General features: G+C 45.8%; 1 protein-coding gene across 6 annotated transcripts in view; it reads right to left on the bottom strand.

The window, feature by feature from the left end:
• The window catches only part of NF1 (neurofibromin 1), a 330,198-nt gene that overhangs the window by 233,310 nt on the left and 84,215 nt on the right, over positions 1 to 12,673 (bottom strand). For 5 of the 6 annotated variants that reach the window (XM_070395205.1, XM_070395211.1, XM_070395206.1 and 2 more), the window contains exon 1: positions 1,654 to 1,979. The exons of the other annotated variant lie outside the window; for it this stretch is intronic. In XM_070395205.1, the coding sequence (XP_070251306.1) occupies positions 1,654 to 1,713 (60 nt within the window). In that variant the 5' untranslated portion in view covers positions 1,714 to 1,979. Of the gene's footprint in view, positions 1 to 1,653; positions 1,980 to 12,673 lie in introns of those variants that run through there. 6 annotated transcript variants of the gene reach the window in all.

Genomic DNA, 12,673 nt, shown 5'->3' with positions numbered 1-12,673 from the left:
AGATTATGCGGTCTACAAGGTTCAGCTTTGACCTTCTTCTATGTGCCTTTTAAAAAATTACACAGAGAAAGTCTTTTCTATCAAGTTTTAAATCTAATGCTCTGTCAATAATATCCAATATATGCGGTAACATTTTGCTTCCTCAAATAGATTAGTAGTAGTGCAGCTGGTTAGATGCTTTTTGGTCTGGAAGCAAAGGGATGGGTGAAGCAATTCCTTCAAGTCTCTGACAGCTTTGTAATTCTATTTTATCTATGTAGTTTCTTCTCAAATTTCTTCTCCATTCCTCTGCCTATTCCCAAGTATCTTTTAGGTAGGTCAGAAACACTATGAGTCCTGTAAGGAAATGTTTACGGATCAAATAAAAGTGGAACCCACCATTCATTCAGCTCCCATAATCAGTTTTATGACAAAATAGATTGATTCGATCCTAAACAGTGCCCTCATCACAGAAAGCTCGCAGTAGAACTGCAGCTGCAAAAAAATGCATCCCTTTAAACCATCCCCAACTACCTACAGCAACACAAAGTTAAACGAATCCCCATTGACAAAAGACTGCGTGTGCATTCATTCTGATCAGCCCTAGGGTTGACTGTGTGAAGCTCGGAAATAAAAAGGCACCTCCCCAAGCTATGAAAAAATTTTTTTTTCCATCCCACATATTCTCAATGAAAGTTCTCTTGTCAACCAAGAGGTGAGAGTTAAAAACAATAACAAAACACTAGCAGAAGGACGGGCTCTCGGAGCACATCCCAGCTGTCTCTGCTCTCTGTTGTCAGTGGCTCAGCTGCAGTTTCCCCACTTTGCTTACACCCTTCTCCCCTGACTCCCCAAGAAGCTCCCTCAAGAAAGCAATCTTCACATCCTCAGACCGCTGGCAAAAATAAAGGGAAGAGACTGCAATTACCAAGGAAGGAAAGACGGGAAAAACATGTCAGAAGCAGGAGGGATCGAGAGCTACGATTTACACTGCCAACAGCAATGGAAAAGCCAGTCTTGTCTCGGGAGGCTATGGGGGGACGCCCGTGTGGGCATCAGCAACCGTGCACTGTGTGCGTGCTGGGAGCTCGGGGCAGGCTGCGAAGATGGGGCAGAAAGTAAGCAAACCTGTGCTCTCCCTGCTTTCCTCCACTCTTCCCCCTCCGAGAGAGGAAGCTGAAGAAACTGGGGGAGGGGTGGGGTGTTCTCCTCCTCCTACAGGGGGTACACACGCTGGGCCTTGGGGTGCCTTCAGCTGCTCACCCCCAGTTAGGAGGTCCACTGAGGGAAGAGGAAACCCCTCAATGTGACCCACCTCCGTTCAAAAAAAAAAAAAAAGAAAGGGGGGAATGATTAAATCCAGATGGAGAGTCCCAGAAAGCGCCCCCAGGTCACTCATCCTCCTGGGCGAGAGGACGCGCTGGGATAACAGGGACGGAGGGTCCGAGGGGGGGGCAGCGGAAAGGCCCACTCCCCGACTCCGGGGAGAGGGAGCCCGAGCGCCCGGCGGCGCCCTCCGTCCCCGCACTTCCCCCTAGGCCACCCCACGGGTCCCCCTTCCTTTCCTCCCGAGCCCGAGGTGGCCGTGGGGGAGGCGGCGGCTCCTTCCTCCCCCCGCCCGCCCGGTCCCCACCCCCACCCGGCGCCCACCTCCCGACGCCGCGGGCCCGTTACCTGCTCGTCGAAGCGGCTGACCACGGCCTGGACCCATTCCACCGGCCTGTGCGCGGCCATGTCCTCCCCGCGGCCGGGGGGCGGCGGAGGGACGGGGCGGCCGGCGCCCAGGCCCGGGAAGAGGGCGGGGAGCGGGGGCTGAGGGGAGGGGAGCGGCGAGGAGAGGGGCTGAAGAGTGCGGGCTCCGAACGTTCCCACGGGGGTGGGGATGGGGGGCCCGCGCCGAGCCGGGAGGGGGAGAGGGGAAGGGGGCGTCGGCGAGGAGGCCGGGGGGAGGGGGGCGGGGGAGGGGGACCCGGGGAGGGGAGGGGGCCTCCTGGTCGCTCTCCCCACTAGCGCCGTCTCCCCACAGCCATCACAGCCCGAGACGCCGCCATGACACCCCACCGGAAGTGGGATCCTTTCCACAGTCGGGGAGAGGGAGCAGCGGCGAGCTCGAGATTGAGAGCGCGGCTGGGAAAGGGGAGGGGGAAGCGGGCGGGAGGGGGGCCTGCGGCGCATGCGCCCGCGCCGGCCGGTTTCATTAATGAAAAAGCGAGTCCTCCTGGAGGTGACGTCACCGGACTCCTCCCGGCCCGGAGGCGCGCGTCCCCGACCGCCGCCGGGCTCACCTACACTCTGGCCCCGGGTTCAGCCGGAGAAAGTCTGAGCTGACCCGGGCGCCTCCGCTTCCGTCCCCAAGGCCACACCAGGCTCCCCCTCCCCCGCCGGCCTCCGGGTTTGGATTGCTCCCCGTGTTGGAAGTTAGGGCGCCCTGGGGCTAACATTTTGCCCCGTGTGCAGACCTCTGCCTCTGATGTGGGGAGGCTGTGCTGAGCCTCTCTCCGCCTTAAGCTCTCACAAAAATTAAGACACAACCTCAGGTTTCCAGGTCCTTCGTGGCTACTGTGAGAAACAGAAGCAAGGCCCAGAGAGAATCAGTGATTTTTTTTTTCTTTCTTAATGTAAATGCTAGACCCAATGGCAAAGTACTCAAACTCCGGAATCCAAATGCAAACTTCCTCTGTTAGGCTGATAGGCACCCAAGTTAATAACACTTTCACATGATTGATACTAGAAAGATTCAAGTTTCACCACCCTCAAAAAGGAGTTAAGGGCTTCCACATACATAAATTCCACACATTCATCATCTCATTTAAATCTTTCAATGAGCCTTTCCAACAGGTATCAACCGCATCTAACTGATGAGGCTAGGCCACAATGATTTGCCAGAGATCACAGAGTTGATAAGTGGCAGAGTAAGGACGCAAACCCTGGTGGTTTGACTCCAAAGACAATAGAAACAGACAGTGGCTCTCCTGAAAAGGAGATGTTCCCTATGCCCCTGATACCAGAATTGAAATGATTCCATGTGGAATTGGTCACAATGGTTTTCCAGGAAAAGGATTACATTCAAGACAATGGATGAGCTATCTATATCCAACATGAACTTTGGAATGAGTTATTTTTAAGTTTATCTTCCTCTATACTCTGAGGCTAATGTTAAAACGAGTTTACACATTCTGAGCACATACTAATTAGTAGCTAGTTAGGCCACATAGAAGGATACTGAGTGAAAAGGCAGAGCAAAACTAGAATTTCAATTTGACCACAGAAAATCCACAAAGCTAACAGCCCATGTACATATAGATATGTCCATGAGAAAAGTGTCCAATCTCTGCTGGCTGGTGATTGTCCAAAATATATATTAAATTAATTAACATTTCATTCCACTAGAATAGCAATTTTCAACCTTTTTCATCTCAATATATTTTGTGCTGACCTGACAAAAAAATAGGAAGAATTTTGATTCATTCACACTGGACGGATATTGTTGTGTTAGCTATTGTCATTTGTTTCAATTTGACATTCTAAGGCAGCAGTTCTCAACCTGTGGGTCGTAACCATCGGAAAACACATATAGCATATCAGATATTTACATTACGATTCATAACAGTAGCAAAATTACAGTTATGAAGTAGCAACGAAAATAATTTTATGGTTGGAGGTCACCACAACATGAGGAACTGTATTAAAGGGTCGCAGCATTAGGAAGGTTGAGAACCACTGAAGAGGTCAGTGCCCCTGCCTAAATAGCCAGGTATTGCATGTTTTAAAAATTCTTGTAGCTCACCAGTTGAAAATTCCTGCACTAGAACAAGAGGACAGGGTCTAAATAGTTCTTTAGTCCATTTTAAAAAGGCAACATGAAGCCCTAGCTGGTTTGGCTCAGTGGATAGAGTGTGCGCCTGTGGACTGAACGGTCCCAGGTTCAATTCCATTCAAGGGCATTCCATGCCCAGGTTGTGAGCTCAATCCCCAATACGGGGCATGCAGGAGGCAGCCAATCAATGAGCTCTCGTTATTGATGTTTCTATCTCTCTTTCCCCCCTCTCCCTTCCTCTCTGAAATCAATAAAAATATATTTTAAAAATAAATAAATAAATAAGGCAACATGAAGCATATAGCATATAGCATAGCATATAGCATATAGCATATAGCATATATGCATATAGCATATAGCATATCTTTCTTTTTTTTTTTTTGAACTACCCTATTTCTGAGGATGTCAGAAATGATGACAATGCTGAAGACAAGAATGAATATTAAATGAATGTTCATCTATGCCTTTCCCAAATAGGACTCCTGAAAAAATTCTCTTTCATACCCCCAGGGAGCAAACCAGTGCTGCTTCTTCCCTACTCAACTTCCAGACCCCCAATCGCCCTTTCTTTTTCTCATATTTCATCTGAAAGTCCCTAATTACTTTCCTGTTGCCATGGCTTTTTGCCTATTTCCTCATCTTCTTCCCTAGACTGGATGCAGCTGCCCAAACCCTCAGCTCCTTTGACTCTAGTGGTGTTTCATGGCTGAGGTCCCTCTGTGCTTCTTTTTCTTCTCCCTCTCTGGTTTCTTCCCTGATTCCCCCCATTCTGCTCTTACTTTAGGGTAAGACAACCTAACCTCAGGCCTCGGCCCTCTGCTCTTCTTGCTTTACTCAGGCTCCAGCCAGCACATCATTAATTCATACTAATCTGCACTTGCTGTCCTCCTCCCTCCCTGAGTGCCAAGCCTCTCATTACACTTAGAGGTCTAGACTTCATTCCAACTTCAATTAAATTCGTTTGATTCGCCCGGCTGGCATAGCTCAGTGGTTGAGCATCAACCTATGAACGAGGAGGTCACAGTTTGATTCCCAGTCAGGGCATATGCCTGGGTTGCAGGCCCAATTCCCAGTGTGGGGTGTACAGGAGGCAGCCCATCAGTGATTCTCTCCCATCATTGATGTTTCTATTTCTCCCTCTCCCTTCCTCTCTGAAATCAATTAAAAATATACATATTTTTTTAAAAATCGTTCAATTCCACTGAACCAATTGTTGGTGCCCAAACACCTAATATATGTGTCATGCACTGTGTTAGGCAGTGCAGAATATAGCAGGAATTCTAACCAAAAATGCTAAAGAAGGTGATGCATAGAGATCCTGGTGAACTAAGGAGCACATCCTTCCATTTAAAGGGGCAACTGTCATGCAACTCCTCCATTCATTTACTGCCATGCAGGAATATTGACACCATTTTGCTAGATCTTCCCAGTTACTGAAGAGAAACTGGCGATCTGAATTTATATATAAACTCTTTCAATTTTTACATAGTGGCAGCAAATTGACATTTTAAAAAAAACACTGTGCAGCCAAACAAAATGCATTCGCTATCTGAATGTAGTCCATGGAGCACCAGTTTGACCACCTCTGATCTAGTGGAAAGACACAAGCTTCAGTGTAAAATTGAGTTGGATTTGTATCCTAACATCCCCCATTCTGTACTGTCCAACACAGAAGTATTTAGGGAAACTACTAGTGGTTGATGTAATTTTAAATGCATCTCGTTCATTCTCTCTTTTTTGGCCACACAACAATCTCTGGCAATTTATTCTACCCACTCCCCAAGCCTCCAGCATAACAAGGAGCACTCAACTACTCAGGACTAAGGTATCCATTTCCCCAACTTCTGGCAATGTCAGTGGCCAACAGCTTTCAAATGAGTCCCTTTCTAAGAATTGTCCTCAGCAAGAGAACTACCTTGAGCCAGGTCACACCATGCTCCAGCAGCACAAGTGACTGGCAGATGCAAGTTTCCCTGAATGGCTCTTCCTTAAGGGATCAGCTCCCAAGGGTACAACTGAGGCCTTTGCTGTGACTACATTTAGTCCAACTACTCTTCCTGCTCAGTCCTGTTCCTTTCACTCCCACACACAGCATTGATCCCAAGGGTGTTACCTAATAAAGTTTCCTGCTTGCAAATGTCCACCTCAGAGTTGTTTTCCAGAGAATCTGAATTAAACCAATTAATCCCATGAGTGTGGTCTGATTCAGTGGAGCTGAGTCACCTGCTGGCCAGCTGGTAGCAAGGCCCCAGGTGGAGCTCTGATAGGCCCTGGCATGCTGGAGCAGTCCAACTGTGCAAACTTTAGGCAGCAGTGATAGTTGGGTGGATGGGATGGAGTATTGGTGCAAGAATGCACTGGTAGCCCTAGCCAGTTTGGCTCAGTGGATAGAGCGTTGGCCTGCAAACTGAAGGGTTATGGGTTCAATTCTGGTCAAGGGTATGTACCTCGGTTGCAGGTTCGATCCCTGGAACAGCCTGGGCACCTGCAGAAGGCAACCAATCGATGTGTCTCTCTCATATCGATGTTTCTCTCTCTCTCTCTCTGTCTCTCCCTCTCCATTCCATTCTCTCTAAAAATCAATGGAAAAATATCCTTGGTGAGGATTAACCAAAAAAAATTTTTTTAAAAGAATGCTCTGGTAGATGCAATCTATCAGGCATTTTTTAAATATGAGGAAAATATAATTTAAGAACTATGGGATTGGGTAGTTATTGGTGGAGTAAATCTGTGCTTTGAGGAAAGACAATGAAAAGTTGAGGGTGATGAATCACCAATTAAAAAGTAGAGTGACTTCTTAGCAGCATATATAAATGGGGGCCAAAAAAACTGAGGATCAGGCCCAGGACTTAATTATAAGAGTAGTAGAATTCCAAAAAGGTTGAATTTTCAGCTCTGGCAAATCTTCTATGTCAAGGTCAGGGCTGCAGTTGAAGGAAGTGAGATCCTTACACTTTGGATGGGGCATCTGGGTTGATGCACTTAAAAACCTTAAAACCCCACATCACCCAGAACATTCTAGGTTTGTTCAAGTGCCCCATGCATCTTGCTTAAAAATGAAGTATCTACCTTGCAAGGCAACACATACCCTCCTTAGCATCTACCTGCAGCTTTCCCCCTGTCTACCAGACCAATAACTAAAGTGAAGGCACAAAATAACTCCACTGAGGAAATGCTGGACCTGCCAAAGGAAGAACACACTATATCCTAAAAGAACTAAGGACCTAGCTAACATAAATATACCTGCAGAAGCCAGGAGCATAGGTATGTATGGGATTGGGTCCCAGAGTGCTGAATTGGGGAGGGAGAGTAGAGGAGGAAAGCGTAATGCTAGACAAAGCAGTTTAGTGGTATGAGCATGTTCCTGTACTACAATATTTACATCCTGGCAAAGCCCCCAGAATAGGAAGCTTGGAGAAAGCAATGGCCCACCCTAGGCAAAATAGTAAGGCCAGAGTCTTCATGGAAGACAATAGAAGAAGGGAACAAAAGACTCAGAGAAGGGGGCATGCTAAAGTGGATTTACTATGTACCTCCCATCAGCTGACGACCTCCTGCCATATATCACAAGGAATACTGAATGTGTTAGTGAAAGGGACATTAGCAAAACACAGAAGCTCAGTGGTGGCTCTCCTCTGTAGGCAAAGGCTGGTGGTAGAAGATGTTACAGAGCTAGGCGCCCTGATAGCCACGGGCCTGATAGAATCTTGAAAAAATAAAGACTAGGTGGCTGCGCTTCACTAGCAGAAGCAAGTTTTAGCAGCATTGTTATGAGTGGCAAGAACTGAGCAACAACCAAGAGGACATGATCCACAGACAGTTAACAGAACACTGTGTACCTAGAGGAAATTGAGATGGGCAGTCTACTAGGGTATCATGTGTACACCTTTTAAAATTCAAGAACCGATGAGGATCACAATCCCTGGCCTGGCCTGTGTGGCTCAGTGGTTGAGTATCGACCTATGAACCAAGAACTCATGGCTCAATTCCCAGTTAGGGCACATGCCCGGGTTGCAGGCTCGATCCCCAGGAGGGGGCAGGCAGGAGGCAGCTGATCAATGATTCTCTCTCATCATTGATGTTTCTATCTCTCTCTGCCTCTCCCTTCCTCTCTGAAACCAATAAAAAATATTTTATTATTTTAAATATATTTTATTATTTTAATATATTTTCTTATTATTTTTAATATATATTTTTATTTTTAAGTATATTTTTATATTTTTATTTGGCAGAATATTTATTTATTTGTTTGTTTGTTTGTTTGTGTATTTATTTATTTTTAGTTGGCAGAAGCTCTCTCTGTGGGGTGAGAGCTGTCATAGTGGAGAAGGCCAAGTGGAAGCTTCTGACTGCCCCTGCCAACCTAGTAAGATTAAATTTTTAAAAATCTGAATCCCTTGAGAGAAAGAATATCAGAGATTGGAGCGCGTGGTCAGAGTAGCCACTGTCACAGGGATGGAGACTATGCGTAGGCCCAGTAGCATTGGCTCCCACTCACCATGGCTGGTGTAGCTCCTCATACCACCAAGTGCCCAACCTGACAGACAGCAACAGAGACCAGAAGAGAGTCCTGATATAGCACCAGTATCCCTCAAGAAACAAGCCAGCCAGGTCAAGGCAAGTTGTCTTCTTTCACCCTGGACAGAAGAATAATTCATCTTGATTCGAATAGATACATATTCTATGAGTTTGCTTTCCCTGGGTTCTTTGGGGGGATGTTTGTTCATTTTTAGCCGGCGCTACTGTCTAAGGGCCAACAGAACATTTGACCCACTGACACAGGAACCTAGCCAAAGAAACCTCCTTAGAGCAAAAGAGCTGTATGCAGGAGTGGATGCTGACCATGATGTCTATTGGACCTAAAACACACCACAGTAGCCAGAAACTGCTGGCCCAATATGGTGATGGAATGACCCATTGAAGACACAACTGAGGACCAGCTTAAAGATGATGGCCTGGGAGGAAGGGGCAACATTCTCCAGACATAGAATGTACCCTAATCAATGACCATTATGTAGTGCCATGTCCCCACTAGGTAGAATTCATGGATCCCGGAGTTGAGTGGTGGAAGGAGTGGCCCTGCTTAACATCGTCTCCAGTGATCCACTTGGGAAAGTTGTCCTTCCCATCCCAACCCTGGACTCTGCAGGTCTAGAAATCCTGTTCCCAAAGGGAGAACATTTCCATCAGGGGACACAGCAATAGTCCCATTGACTTTACGTTATGGCTGCCTCCCAGTCACTTTGGGCTGCTTGTACTAAGACACAAGCAGGTAAAGAAAGGAGTTGCCATCTCATATGGATAATTGACCCTGATCATCAGGAAGTGGTAGAGGTGCTATTATACAAGGAGGGAAATAGACAATAGTAGACGCCATGGTGTCTTCTTCAGGGCTGAAGCCCTCGTTTCCCCTCCCACCCCTGCTGCTGGGCGTGTGAGCAGTGGACAGTCTGAGAGACCCTCTCCAGAAATTGCCATCAGATGAAGAGAACCACATCACCCAAGGGCATACCGCCTCTTCATGAGAGCCCACTTCCAGTCTAGGGAACCCCCACTTCTGCAAGGGTGTAAAGGCATGGCCCCTTCGCCTCAAGGTGGGACTACTCTGAAGGGCCTTCTCAGCTCCGAAGCCCCCTGTATGATTGGCTGAAGCCCTTCTTGCAACTGTGTTAGTTTAACTTTTCCCTCTGGCCAATCCTGCATTCTTGCTCCCCCACAGGTGTTAATCCTGAAGGCACTTCACAATGAATTTCCTGTCTAAAAAATCTCCATCTCAGAGTCAGTTTCCACCTAAGACATCTGGGTTCAAATGACAACACTATTTCTTACTCGTGATATGACCTTGGCAAGTTAACTCACAACTCTACGCCCCCTTCCACATTTGTAAGTGGGGCAATAATAAAAGTAGCTGCTTTACAGGCTGTCACAGTGCTTGGCATATGGCAGCTATTTCTTAGGTGGGGAAAGCTGGGAGAGAAAAAACCCACTTTAATCTTAAAAGGAAAAAAAGAATAGCAGTGGAAAGAGGGCAAGAAGAGAGAGGAGTGCCCTAACCAGTTTGGCTCAGTGGATAGAGCGTCAGCCTGCGGACTCAAGGGTCCCAGGTTCGATTCCGGTCAAGGGCATGTACCTTGGTTGTGGGCACATCCCCAGTGGGGAGTGTGCAGGAGGCAGCTGATCGATGTTTCTCTCTCATCGATGTTTCTAACTCTCTATCCCTCTCCCTTCCTCTCTGTAAAAATCAATGAAATATATTTAAAAAAAAAGAGAGAGAGAGGAGTTAGAGGAAGTTCAAGGAGCACTTTGGTGGAGAGAAATCAGTACACGCTGCCAGTTGACTAACCATCATTCTTTCCTTTCTCCCCCAATTGTGTCCTGAGGGAACAATGTGTCTACTTTATAAAAAGAAAAAATGAACAAACAAAAATCCGTACTACTAAAGATGGCCATTTGACCCAATTCTGCCAAGGAGATATAACTAGAACTCTACTAGGTGGAGTTTAAAAAAAAACTATTATATTCCTGATTTTAAAAAATAAAAACAAAAGCGAAACCTCCGCTGGCATGCACAAAGCTTTTGTCATTTGCTTTTCATTCCTCTTGCCACTGAGAAGACAGATTCAAAGCCTGGAGGTGACGCAGCCATTTTGCAGAAGATGGAAACTGGGAAAGGCTGAGGTCAAAAGGCTGGGTTCCTGACACTTCCTCAAGCAATGATACCTGCCCTGAACTGCCTACCTCTGGAGTTCTGGTTACAAAAGGAAAGTGAAACCTCCATTTGGTTAAGCACATGCATATGAGTCTCAGTTATATGCAGCTGAAAGCAACCCTGATACCAGTGGAGAGTAAGAAATAGAAAGAGAAAGGGGTGTAAGCAGCTGCTGAATGGAGACCTGCAGGAATGGAAGGGGAGGTGACTTTCCAAAGTGTTACTGTGGGTTGCAAATTGAACAATGTACATAGGAATTACCTTCATTTGGGTTGCTATGTTCTTTCTCTGAATGCAATACCACCCCAAAACTGGGCAGGTGAGGCCTATTTGAGACCTATGACATTTGCATTAGTTATTGTTAATGAAGTACTAGTATGTCATCAGGAGGAGGAGGAGTATCATTAGGACTATTACAACAAAACACTGTAATAGGAACATGGGAGGATGGGGCACAAAGAAAAATGAGAGATAGAAGTGGACTCTATCGTCCTAGCCGGTTTTGCTCAGTGGATAGAGCATGGGCCTCTGGTCAAGGGCACATGCCTGGGTTGCAGGCTCAATCCCCAATAGGGGGTGTGCAGGAGGCAGCCAATCAATCATTCCCTCTTATCATTGATGTTTCTATCCCTCTCTCCCTCTCCCTTTCTCTCTGAAATCAATAAAAATATATTGGGGTGCAGGGGGCAGAAAGAGTGAAGGCACTCTTTTCATCTGGGTCTGAAATAATTTACCTTCTGTTAATCCTTTAAAGCCCACCTTATCCAGAGAAAGACAGTATGCATTGCTTATATGTGAAATCTAAAAAATAAAAAGTTGAACTCATGGAAACACAGAGTAGAATGGTAGCTGCCAGGGGCTGGAGGGAGGGGAAAGCCAGAAAATGTGAGCCAAGGGCACCAACTTTCACTTATAAAATGAATGAGTTCTGAGTTTCTAATGTACAGTGTAATGATTGTAGGTAATAATATTGTATTATATACTTGAAACTTGCTAAGAGAATAGATCTTAAGCGTTCTCACCAAATAAAAGTAACTGAGGCGATGGATTTGTTAATTAACTTGATTGTGGTAATCATTTCACAATGTATATGTATATCAAATCATCCTGTTGTACACTTTAAATATATATTACAATTTTATTTGTCAGGTATATCTCATAGCTGGGGTGGGAGGAAGCCTAGCTTAACCTCCCATGGCTGAACTTCCCTGGCCACTCCAGTCCTTGCTTCCCTGACCTTTAAGACACTCATAGTCATCCTGCCTTCATCTCAGGTTCTAGGCTTCCAGCTCCTAGCAATACCAAATGGCAGGAAAACCATAATAAATTTGTTTTGAACAATTAATCAAAGAGGAGCAGCTAGAAAGAATTAATTACTAGCTAATTGTTATCACTGCCTAGGTAACAAAAGCTGCTATGAGGACTCATCCTATGCAAGTGTTCTGGTCTAGTCATTGAAATGTGAGTTACAAACTGCTGAGAAATTAATGTTTTTCCTCGTCTTGGGTGATATACTTAATCTCCCACTCTTTTTTTTTAATTGATTGTTTTTGAGAAAGAGGGAGACATCGATTTGTTGTTCACTTATTTATGCAGTCATTGGTTGATTCTTTTTAAAATATATATATTTTTAATTGGCTTCAGAGAGGGAGAGACAGAAATTCAATGATGAGAGAGAGTCATTGATTGGCTGCTTCCTGCACCTACCTACCCATCCCCCACTGGGGATCGAGCCTGCAACCCAAGCATGTGCTCTGACCCTGATGGGGAATCGAACCGTGACCTCCTGGTTCATAGATCAATGCTCAACCACTAAGCCATACTGATTGGGTATTGGTTGATTCTTGTATGTGCCCTGACCCGGATCAAACACACAACCTTAGCATATCATGACAATGCTCTAACCAACTGAGCTACTCTGTCAGGGCTTAATCTCCCACTCTTTAGCTTCAGAGAATTCTGCTTATATCATTCATTTCCTTATTCACTCATGAACATCTATTGCAGCTAAATGTTAGATGGCACTTGTAATAGAAATTTCAATCCTTGCCCTGGAGAAGTGTAGATATGAAAGATAAGACAGGTCTCTAAATAACTATCATAGGTGACAGAATACTAGAAGTTTCCTTTCAAGAAGTACTTATGAGAGGTCAGGCACTATGCTATGC

Source organism: Myotis yumanensis, unplaced genomic scaffold (genome assembly GCF_028538775.1).
Source record: "Myotis yumanensis isolate MYYU_CA2020_CCGP unplaced genomic scaffold, mMyoYum1.0.hap1 SCAF_16, whole genome shotgun sequence".
Taxonomy (NCBI): domain Eukaryota; kingdom Metazoa; phylum Chordata; class Mammalia; order Chiroptera; family Vespertilionidae; genus Myotis; species Myotis yumanensis.
Note: the sequence above shows the minus strand (reverse complement) of the source record. Positions and strands in the feature narration are given on the sequence as shown.